The following is a 12,373-nucleotide window of genomic DNA, read 5'->3' as shown; positions in this document are numbered from 1 at the left end:
AACAATTTTTTTATTTTATTACAAAAATTTCATTATAAAAATGATATCATATGTACAGCAAAGGCCTTAAACTACTGCGAGTATCACAATCAACTGAAAACTGAATGTACAGTACTTATGAATGCATTTACTTAGTGCAACATGCATTGTAATGGAGGTTTACATACTGATATTTTTTTGTCAACATGCATTGTAATGGAGGTTTACATACTGATATTTTTTTGTAACTCTTGACAATAGAAAAATAATGAATGTATATCAAATATGGTGTCCATTATAAACTCGAGGACAATGAGAACTATGAAAGCCCATAACAAAAATTTCTATTTAGATTTTGAAAAATTTATGGGTTTTCGAGGCTAAAATATGTCTGACATATGTTACACAATTTAAGAGAAAAAACTTTGTTGATTCATATTTCCAGACGTTGTTGAACTTAGAAACGATTCATTAACTGGGCAATAACTAAAATAAATTGAACCCAAAGGTAGAAAACAAAATGTAATTCTATACTGTAATGCTTTGTTGACATAATCATTGATAAAAAGTGAAGTTTTTTTTTCTGCATGTTTGTTCGTTGCAGTGGTCTGAAATTACAAATTTTTTAGCATTACAGGTGACTATAATTTAAAATAGTACTGTAATATCAATTATCATTAATTAAAAGTAGGATTAATTATCATACATGAAAAGATGAATCATACAAGACTAGTTTTCTTATGCCTAACAGAAAAGTACTCGTTTATCATATAAGACTGTGGTCTTATATACAGATATATTCATATAAAATACTCTGGAGTAATCCAATATGAATATATGCCTTTCCATATATGTAAAGCTTCAGTGACATGGCACATATTGTTAAAAAATAAGCAATTCACTGAATTATCAGTCCTCATGAGTCGGATTCATTAAGATTTCTCATGGAATCTTGTGAACCTTGTCTACTCAAAGCACCATGATTACATTGTATGCTACCTTCTGTGTTTCTAATTCTTTCTTCCTCTGTATAATGTTTTCTTCCATCTACCTCTCTATTTCTATAACACTCTGGTTTCAGTGATCTTTCTAATATTTCTTGATGTGCTTCATCTTGAGAATCTTTGTCACTGTTGGCTATTTGTGCTGCCGAATTTATTCCATTATCTAAGGTAAAAGTATTTGGCCGAACCTCTTCTTGCTGGATGTCAAGTCCACAACTGACTGATGCTACTTCTACTGAAGCAGAGGTCTCTGATGTAATAGTAACAGAGTTGCTGGTGACTGGATCTGTATGACAAGATGCTGGGACTGAAGGCAAGCTGTTAAGGAAGATTCCACTAGCAATGTCCTCATATCTGGAGAGATAGAAAAGAAAAATATAACAGGTATGTGTATATGAATTATATGCTGTCTCAAATGTATAAAAAAAGGTTACACTAAACATTGTCAACATTTAATATCAAAGGCCTGCAATATCAACATCTTAGTATGAAAAACTTACTTCTTGTTCATATGCATTTATGCAAGTACCACTTCTGCTAAATTTGGACTGGCTCTTTCTCAAGGTTATTAATGTTTGCCTTGTTCATGGTAAATGAATACTTGAGACACCTTGGTTTTTCTATATATTCTTATTCATGTATTCATCTCAAACAGTGAGATAGGTAGCATTTAAACCCTCATTTCATTTAAGTTTTATACCATTACTACATTCATTACATATGGGAAAGGAGAAAGAAAGATCAATAAAATTTTTAGAGTGTAAAAGCTAGTTTAGCTGGAGTAAGATGGTGAAGAGTGGAAGTGGATCTGCTTCGGAGTGAATCTGGAAGGTTGGTATGCAAGCACAGAAAAGTGATCATGCTTCTAATGACTGGACAAAAGCATCTGTTGTTCCACTGTAAAAAGGAAACGGGAAGAAACGCAATTGCAAGAACTACAGAGGAACAAAGTCTTTCTAATACAGTTAGCAAGGTATATGGTAGGACTGTGACTGGTAATTATAAAAGAAAAATGAGGTGGGTTTAAGAAGGGAAGAGGGTGTGTAGTTCACATTTTTGTATTTATACAATGGATTGAACCGGGGCATGTGAAGTGTCTGGGGTAAACCATGGAAAGTTTATGGGGCCTGGATGTGGAAAGGGAGCTGTGGTTTTGGTGCATTACACATGACAACTAGAGACTAAGTGTGAGCGAATATGACCTTTGTTGTCTTTTCCTAGCGCTACCTCACACACATGCGGGGGGAAGGGGGTGCCATTTCATGTGTGGCAAGGTGGCAGAAGGAATGGATGAAGGCAGCATGTATGAATATGTACATGTATATTTATGTATATATATGTGTATGTATATGTATGTATACATTGATATGTATAGGTATGTATATGTGTGTGTGTGTGTGGGTGTTTATGTATACACATGCGTATGTGGGTGGGTTGGGCCATTCTTTCCTCTGTTTCCTTGCGCTACCTTGCTAATGCGGGAGACAGTGATAAACTATAATAAATAAATGAATAAGTAAACTTGTCATAGAGAAAGATCCAAAGAAACATGGTGTATGCAGCATTTATAAGTATGGTTAAGGCTTATAATAAAGTGAACAGGACAGTAAGCATGGGAAACTCTTAAGTGCTGTTTAGAGCTATTATTGAGGGAGTAGTGCAAAGGAGAAAGCAAGTAATGGTATTATTGAGTAGTTTGAAATGAATGTGGGATTGCAACAAGAGTGTGTCATGTCATCATGGTTAGTTAATATTTTATGGATGGAAAGTAAATAAAGTAAATAAGAAAGAGTAGGGATGGTTGTTGTGTGATAACCATGGAGAAACACAACTAAAGTTGCTGCAGTTGTTCTCAGCAGATGTTGCTATGTTGTTAGATAAGAGAAGTAGGATAGAATGATGGGCCATTTTGGTGATGTGTGTGGAAAAGGATGCTGCATACAAATGCAAATAAAGTCAGATATTAGTTTCTGAAAGGGATAGGAGATCACAGTGTATGATTGGTTTGCATATGATCTGGAAATTGTGGATTAATTACATACTTTGAAGTAGTGTGAAAGGTGAATTGTAAAGTGATGCAAGAAAGAAAAACAGATTGAATCTAAATTTAGCTCTGGTGAACAAGAAAAATTTAATTGTTGCTGTGATATGGATATTAAACACAAAGTGTATATTGTAAGTCTGGATAGGTCAAACATAGCAGTGGAGATGGATAATTTGCTCAGTGTAATTGGAATATGGAGGATAAAATGAAGAGAGATGTAAGATGGTTAAATAATCTGAATAAATTAATAGATATCATTATCCTGGTTTCCCTTTTTATCAGGTTCCTGCAGTTTTGAGGCTGTTCTCCACACAGCAGCATAGTAAGGTGAGCACCTTTAAGGCTGTACTATTTTCCATTTACTGATCATGATAAGCCTCCTCCAAGATGTCTTTTCATTTGTGTTGTTACCACTTTCAAGTGTTTAGTAACACAGATAAGCACAGAAACAAAAGACATTGAGTGACATATGTTACATATGAGCAATCCTTATTATTACTAACATTTTGGTTTCATGTGTGACATGGAGTAGTAGGATGAACTGTGCCAAGTTAATTCCATGTGTTGGTTTTTGCGAATATATTCATGACTGTTGCCTTAAACTCCAGTACAAATATCTTGGTATCTGTATCACTATGATAATTTGCCCTTTAAGTATTGTGTGCATTATCCTATTATTTGCACTCCTATGCTAGATATATTTGGTGTTAATTCTTTTTAATACAATTCTTTTTAACACAGTAACCAACTTAGCACAGGCAGAACACACCCAATCAGAGCCCATCTTCGATACACAAGAGTAAAGCTTTGGTAAAGAGAGCAGAAATTAATCAGGGCTCCACAGGTGTTTGCAAACTTGACTCTCAAAGGCGGAAAGGTTATATGAAGAAAGAAAGACAAATGAAGGACAAGAATTCCAAAGCTTGTTGTTCGAGAGAATTTGGAATGAAAATGGTCAATTCTTGAGTGGCCTGTCTCCACGCAAAAATTGTAGGAAGCAGCAGTAACCCATGTGCTGATGGTTAGGGGAAAGAAAGGAAAATCTATACGGTATAGTGTGTAAATTATGTGACAAAAACGAGGAAAGCAGAGTTTCAAGATTCCATCAGAAAAAGATTTTAGTTTTCAAAATATTGTTTTTCTTTTTTCAATGCATGATTCAGTCTTTTAAAATTAAAAATATAACATGCAACATCCAAAAAGAAGAATAGGATGAAACCCCTCCGAAGTCAGAACAAGATGGGTTATGAAAAAAAAAACTCGGAATTACAAAAGCCATTTGAGAAGATAAAACCAACAGAATTATTAAAAGAGCATTTCTTAAAGATAAGAATAACTTGGAGGAATAAAAGAGCCTCTAGGGAAGATAAAATCGATTTGGAAGGTACAAACTCACCGGGGAAGGTAAAAAACCCACCTGAAAGATTTAGCACCACATGAATATATAAAAATCACCTAGAAGATTATACCCACAAAGGAGTAAAAACATTTGGAAAATATGAATCCCCTGAAAGATGAGAACATAAAAAGATAAAAATCACCCGAAGGATGACAGGAACAACAAAAATGATGAAAAGATGGCAAGGAAAAACTCAAGACATTAAAACCATATATATATATATATATATATGTATATCTTTCCTTTCTTTCTTTCATACTATTCACCATTTCCCGCGTTAGCGAGGTAGCGTTAAGAACAGAGGGCTGGGCCTTTGAGGGAATATCCTCACCTGGCCCCCTTCTCTGTTCCTTCTTTTGGAAAATTAAAAAAAATAATGAGAGGGGAGGATTTCCAGCCCCCCGCTCCCTCCCCTTTTAGTCGCCTTCTACGACACACAGGGAATACGTGGGAAGTATTCTTTCTCTCCTATCCCCAGGGATAATATATATATATATCTTTTCTTTTCTTTCAAACTATTCGCCATTTTCTGCATTAGCGAGGTAGCGTTAAGAACAGAGGACTGGGCCTTTGAGGGAATACCCTCACCTGGCCCAATTCTCTTTTCCTTCTTTTGGAAAATTAAAATATATATGGGGATAGGGGAGAGAGAATACTTCCCACGTATTCCCTGCGTGTCGTAGAAGGCGACTAAAAGGGGAGGGAGCGGGGGGGCTGGAAATCCTCCCCTCTCATTTTCTTTTTTTTTTTTTATTTTCCAAAAGAAGGAACAGAGAAGGGGGCCAGGTGAGGATATTCCCTCAAAGGCCCAGTTCTCTGTTCTTAACGCTACCTCGATAACGCGGGAAATGGCGAATAGTTTGAAAGAAAAAGAAAAGATATATATATATATATATATATATATATATATATATAAAGGGACTGAACAAAAGCACCTGTCAGGGAATATGTAGAGAACAGTTTGAAGGATCACAACCACCTAAACCTTTATAACTACCTAGAAAGTGACAAGAAGCAGCCCTTGGGATGGGGGTTGAATACCTTTGTGACACTAAACAGAATTAATTGACTCTGAATTAATTGTGAGAATCAGAACCACCTGCGCCAAAGGCATAATTAAGAACTCACCGAGGAGGCTTCTCCCCTAAAACTGTGTAATAGTCCGGCGGTAGTCCATCGGAGGTGAGGATGGCTTCGTAGCTGGGAGGTTTGTCTTCAGGATCCACTGCTGAAATTCCATTCTCCGTCGAGTTACTGGCGCTCTATGGGTCAAAGAAAAAAAAAAAAAAACTGGTTAGTTGAACAAGGTGTAAAGCGATGGCAGTTTATGACGTTAATACTATTCGTTACGAGAAGTCAAAACTTGTAATTTTTTAAAAAAAGAAACCGAAAATTTTAATATCAACATCATGATGGAAGCAGGACCTGTAAAAGTTTTCTGGCAGTATTAAATGTAGTGGTATCTGTTTAGTACCAGTATTAATACAGCTGTGAAGCCAATAACCTGTTTTTCCCTTTTATAAACATTATATTAGTAACTATAGAAGCAATGGCTGTTTTTTGGTTGTACTGACTTATTTTAAGTAACGAGCCAAATAGGGAAATATATTCAAGATAAAGGAGTACGACCTGGGAACATTACTTGCAGTTGGAGATGTGTAACCTAATTTACCTAAACTGGTTACGAAACAAAGTTATATGGATACGAAGTGATTTGAATATTTTCATACTTGGTCGGACTAACCTACCAAGGAGCCAGACACATCTGCGATAACATGCCAATCAGGATCTCTTGTAATGAATGTTCAACACTTGTGTGATAAAGCAAGTGGGAATCAGGTAGTTTTCTTTAGTTTAGAAATCTGTGCAGAGCTCTGAAACAGCTTAACAAATAGCGTCATGCTAGTTAAGCATGGCTAGCTCTTCGGTATTGCCTGATTTTCTCAGTGTAAATACTTGAATTACAACACGTTCTGAGTAATGATATTACAGTAGGCCGGATGTAAGTATCTAGCGTAAAGACGTTCCATCTTTCGCAATAGCTGACATCCACCACACCACACCCGTCTCTACGTCAACTTCGTATTCCCCCTCCCAAACTCGCTCTCCATCTCATCGTTTCTCACGTTAAGGAATTGATCAAACACATATAACTAACTTAAATAAATCTGCCTGATAATTCCAGGTTCATGACTTATTCAAGTTCAACAAGAAAACTGTACCCACTGCTTTTACATGGTGTTTGTAGTGGTGAGATAAACTCAAAGCTTTTGTTTTAGGTCTCGCTTCCTTTGCGTTACTTCCAACATTGAGATATATATATATATATATATATATATATATATATATATATATATATATATATATATATATATATTTCACTCTGTTCTTAACGCTACCTCGATAACCCGGGAAATGGCAGAGGAATGAGCCTTTGAGGGAGGGAATATCCTCACTTGGGCCCCCGTTCTCTGTTCTTACCTTTGGAAAATGGAAAACGAGAGGGGTGGATTTCCAGCCTCTCCGCTCCCTATATATATATATATATATATATATATATATATATATATATATATATATATATATATGGTAAAGGATGAGGCAACACTTTCACTCCCGATTTACTGGGTCTACCTTAGAAAGGGACCAAGAATGTAATCTTGAGAGGAGCACCGGTAAGTAGGTCAGGGTTAAAAGGACTGTGAAAGTGGTGAACAATGTGAAAGGGTGGCTCGGGTTGTGAAAAAAGATATGGGATTGTTATATATGTAAGGTCTACAAAGTGAGTACTGCAAACTGGTAAATGGACTGGAGGTAAGAGGCAGGCAAACCTAAGGGGAGTAGAATTTCCTACTTATAAGAAATACAGAAAAAAAAAAAAAATAGGCCAATCATGAGAGAGTGGGGTTTCCGAATGGAGAGGTATACTGACGGAAACAGGACGAAGTGGTCTTTCGAGGGCAGTATGGGGTCGGGTATAAGGAATCATGGAAACAAATAACCAAGCTAAAGAGGAGGCAAGTCCCACGGAAACATGCGAGTGGGTGTCTACCTTGACATTGTTGTACTCCTCTCGCTCCCCCTGGCCCCTTTCGCCAGACAAGATCAGGAAACCTTAACCTTCGTACACACCATCTCCCAGTACTGCTTCTCTTGGGTTAGCCTCACCACACACCCTTGCTGAATCGTGCCAGTGTTTGCGAAAACTAAATAACTTTTTTATCCGAGTGATAACAAGGGACAGATACAGTAAGATATCTGTTTCAGGTGGATGAATATATACATGCATAACAAGATATACGTTCGTGGAAACGAAAGCAGCACAGTTTGGTTAACATGCAACCATGGCCCATCTGTTTACGTCATGCCACGAAAGGCTTGCTGTAGGTCAGACATATCACCGGTGTAACCGGAGGCAGCTGTTGACGAGGAGAGGAAATCGTTTCCTACTTAACTCATTTCTCCAGCCCTCGCTGTCCTCATAAGAAGTGATACACATGAAACCTTGAATTCAGAATTGACTTATATACTTTCTTGATGTCAGAACTAAGAGTGTGTGTAATATTTGAAAACAACAGGAAGATGGTTGGAGGGATCAGAACAGACACGTTTTTGTAGGAATAGTATGTTATACCAACGAGTTTCCAAAATGAATGAAAAATGTTAGTTTTGAGAGTAAACGACCATACACGAGTCAAAACTACAAAATACGAGGAGAAAAGCCATCCGTCTCTTTACCTTACTTGTCTATAAGCACAGTGCTGTTCGGACTAAGAAAACATAGAAGGAAAAAAGTACGATTACTAAAAGGTTATCAAGAGAAAATGGGATGTTGCTGTCCTCTGAAGTGGAATTTGAGTTAGAGAGAAAAAGTGGTTTTATTACCCAGATAAATAGCAAGCTATAATACCGTTACACACGACCTTAACTTCATAACGGTGTAGTCTGCGATATAACATATTGTTTCAAGGAAAGGGCATCTGTCGCTCTGTGTATTCCCTCCCTGCTATTAACCAGAGATGTAAACGAACTACAAGTATGGATCGACTGGTCAAGAAGGAAAGCCAAGTGTATTACTGTAAGTCGATGCGTTCTACACAAGCAAACCAAAACCAAGTGTAAGAAAAATATTCACTGGGTCTCAAGGTCTTACCATCGTATATCAAAAATTTGACGTAACTGATTTCTCTGAACAGTAGAGAATGGTTATTGACTACAATGCTTTGAGAGAGCGCTATTCTTATCATTATATCGGTAACCAAGAGTAAATGGAAAAACCCAAATTGGTTTCCATGCCGGGAATCCTGGCGACGTAGATTGATGAAAATTATCATCTCCACAAGCAGAGATATACGTGCCCGTGTGTTCAACGAAATGCTATCAGAGAGAAAGAGTATACAGAAATACTTGGTTAAAACAGAGAAGGCCTATTAAGAGAAAAGACAGTGGCAGGCCGTCTGTTTAAACAACGGCCCAAGTCAGGGTAAAGGCTTGACGAATCTTTTAACAAGAGAAAGGCCTACCGGACCATGATGAGGTTTCCTGAAATGCGCGTCTACGTAGTTTATATACAATGTGTGTGTTTGAATACTATTTGTGTGTTACGGGCAGAGAGTTATACACTCGTGTTGCATCCGTCTCTCAGCATTGCATTTATGTACCATGTTTTTACACTTGTCCGTAACAATGACCAATACACACCACAAAGTCCAATATAAAGTAACTTGGTAACAACGAATACAGCAATGCAAGAGTTTCCAGCCGGACGTCCCTTATTTTTTTTTTCGTTATTATCTGTCCACTTCGTTCTGTACCTGCAAGCGATCCTACTTATGAAGCAAAAGTGGACTATACCGTTGAGAACATTTAGCAACAAAAGAAAATGTTTCGAGAAGGTAGAGAGGAATTTATTTCACAGCCAAGTTCAGAGTGGTACTAGAAATTCCTTATGGTGGTGGTTTAGAAACGGCGTACCATGGATTTAGTAAAGACTATGTTGTAAAGCTCAATATAAATTGAGTGATAATGAAAGAACACGCACTTTTAGAAAATTTAGCTGCTTTTAAGTCGTCAACAGTGATCAAATTCTCATACAACTGAACACAGGTGTTGCACAGAAGTGAGCATGTTGAGACAGGCGACCATTTATTAATAAATATATATATTCATATTCAATAAAGCACCTGGGAACAATTATCAAAGGAGTTTAGCTCGACGAAACAAAAAAAAATTGCTGATAAAAAAATATCGTTTTAAAAAGAAAACGGACGGTTGTTACATTGGTCACTTGCGTAAGTCACACACACAGACACACATACATACACACACACACATATATATATATATATATATATATATATATATATATATATATATATCCTATTTTTCCTTTCAAAAGAGAAAAAAAGGGTATTTTATAAAATAATTGTAGAAGTAACTAATGTTCTTCTGTAAGTTTGTTTTATACAGTATATTTCTGCCTATTCTCATTCGGTTTTCCTTGGAGTCAATGAAGTTGTGGTGGAAGTGAAATGGATTGGTTGTGATGGTGGAAGAAAACTGGGACTAATTATGGTGGTTGGAAGAAAGTAGAGTGCTGGTGGTTGTGGGTAGAAAAGTGGAATGGTGGAAGAGAACTGGGAATGGTTATACGAGTGGAAGAGCTGGGAGTGGTTATAAGGCTGGTGGAGGAAAGCTGGCAGTGGTGGTGATGGTGGTGAAGAGAAACACCAGAGCACAACAATATCAATAATAAAAGTGATGAACTCGGGTGACTATTTAGGAGAATGGCTGCCTGCCGTGGTGACAGCCTAGTTTGACCTTTTTTTTTTTTTTATATCAAACACGTCGCTCGGTGCCTTCTGCCTGACAATCTTGAAATCACATCCGGCCAATAAAGAAAGAAAAAAAAACCCGGATGCATTCATGATATGAACCTGAACGAACTCCAACACTTCTAAGCCCCATTTGTTTCCATGTGTCCTTTCTTTCACAGCCAGTTCGCTATGTGACTGAATCTATACATTTATTACCATGAATCAATTTACGGCGACGGTAGAGGTGCATAAACTAATACGTTAAAAGCGAAGCAAAAGAAAAACACAAAAGAAATTATGATAGTGGTACACAAAACATGGCACCCCGAAGTGAACCATCAAAATCGTCTATGTGTCAGTTTTGACAAATTTCCCCCATGTAATTAATATTATAAGTTTTCCAGGCCATCACACGGTTCGCTGTATAATATCCAAGGGAAAGCATTGAAGGATTGAGGAAGGAGGTCCATTATTTCACGTGACATCCTAACAACCACTTCCTTCCTGACTTATTACAGGGAGAGGTCAGTGGGGTAACCAAGTTCCACCCGTGTAATTATCTAACTGTAAAGAGGAGAGAGACACATTGTCTTGAATATAAGTAAGTGTTAGTTTTATACATGTTTCTTTGTACTTGTGTTCATGTATATATGTCCGTATCTGAAAAAGTGTACTTTTTACATGTACGTGTATATGTTTTTGTAACCATTTTGGATATATATTTTTGTCGCTGTATCTTTGCATGTATTAATATCTTTCTGAATGCTCATCTATGTTTTTTTTTTATGTTTTCCTCAATGCACACTTTTTGTTTGTTTTGATATGTATGCGTTTGTGTACTTCCTCCTCCTCAGGTGCATATCATTTTTACATGTCAGGTGGAACGTTTTGCTTGTGTTTGTGTCTTCGTCTGTGGCTGTTCTTCCTGCATGGATGAAAGGTCCTTCGTTAATACATCCCATTACTCATCTAAAGTAAAGGATGGATATGGAGGCCCTACGTCAAGCATTTAAGTCTGACAGAAGGCTAGGCGGCGACCTGACTGTGAAACTAAGGAGTGGACGCCTCTCCTTCGTAAAGATTCGGTGAGAGAGAGAGAGAGAGAGAGAGAGAGAGAGAGAGAGAGAGAGAGAGAGAGAGAGAGAGAGAGAGAGAGAGAGAGAGAGGCGCACCGCATGTCATTCTCATTCACTCCCACCAGCGTGACGTTCACTTCGCACAGTTTGCCAAGCTTCCCCGCACTTCTTACGACTCCTGTTCTCCCTCATTATTATTTCTGTCACCTCTTACGTCAGCTGTGGGCGCAGGTCTACTTAGTGTCCATGGTCATAAAACAAGGTAAGAATCCCCATAATATATTCTGTGGACAGAGCGTCTTGACGAAATAAAGCCAAGGGAGGTAACGTACAGTTAACTATAAATAACGCGGATGTATTGATAACACTAAAATGGTATTAGCAGGTGATGGCAGTATGAAGAAAAGAAGGTACAGGATTTGATATATAACTGACGAGAGACACTTTCACTATCAATTGATTGTACACAAATGTTTAATTTTCTTTCTGCCTGGAAACATCATTTAAAGCAGAAATGGAGCTGCCTTTGTTCTCATAATTTTCATTTTGATACCTGATTAATAATTGATTCAAATATAACTTAAAAAATTAAGGTAAACATTATTGATATAATGTATGGAGATGTCAACTAAGCTAAGATGCTTTTTCTCCACTAATGGCGTGCTTGTTCCCTACCGCCACATTCCCTTTTGTTATGCGGAGTGCACTGTCTGCGTCCACTTTCGCCCACCTCCAACAGATGGCGTAAAGTTTTGCAAGCCGACCTTGAGCTCCTTGTGACGTCACCCGAGGTGGCAACAGTTGGTGGCGCCAGTGTTACCAAACGTTTAGGACTCTTTCACTAGGAGACTAAGGGATATGTGTGTATATTACCATTAAAGTACAGAAAAAAAAGTTGCTCAAAACAAATGCATAAGTACTCACGCATTGCCTAAAACACAAAAGTAAACTGTGACTCTTAGTCGGCAGGGCTGTCTTGTTCTGCCGTAAGAGGAACCGTTACCTCAGGTGGTAACGTGTTACCACTCACTTTCTTCCTTTGAGTACGACGCTCG

At 37.6% G+C, this 12,373-nt stretch overlaps 1 protein-coding gene across 2 annotated transcripts in view; it reads right to left on the bottom strand.

The window, feature by feature from the left end:
* Positions 1–12,373, bottom strand: part of LOC139755404 (uncharacterized) — a 36,727-nt gene continuing 24,354 nt past the window's right edge. For both annotated transcript variants that reach the window (XM_071673682.1, XM_071673683.1), the window contains exons 3-4: positions 5,555–5,688; positions 1–1,337 (exon numbers count right to left, since the gene is read on the bottom strand). In XM_071673682.1, coding sequence (XP_071529783.1) covers positions 896–1,337; positions 5,555–5,688 — 576 coding nt within the window. In that variant the 3' untranslated portion in view covers positions 1–895. The remainder of the gene's footprint in view (positions 1,338–5,554; positions 5,689–12,373) is intronic.

This window comes from Panulirus ornatus, chromosome 19, assembly GCF_036320965.1.
Source record: "Panulirus ornatus isolate Po-2019 chromosome 19, ASM3632096v1, whole genome shotgun sequence".
Taxonomy (NCBI): Eukaryota; Metazoa; Arthropoda; class Malacostraca; order Decapoda; family Palinuridae; genus Panulirus; species Panulirus ornatus.
The sequence above is the reverse complement of the archived record's forward strand: the minus strand, read 5'-3'. Positions and strand labels throughout refer to the sequence as shown.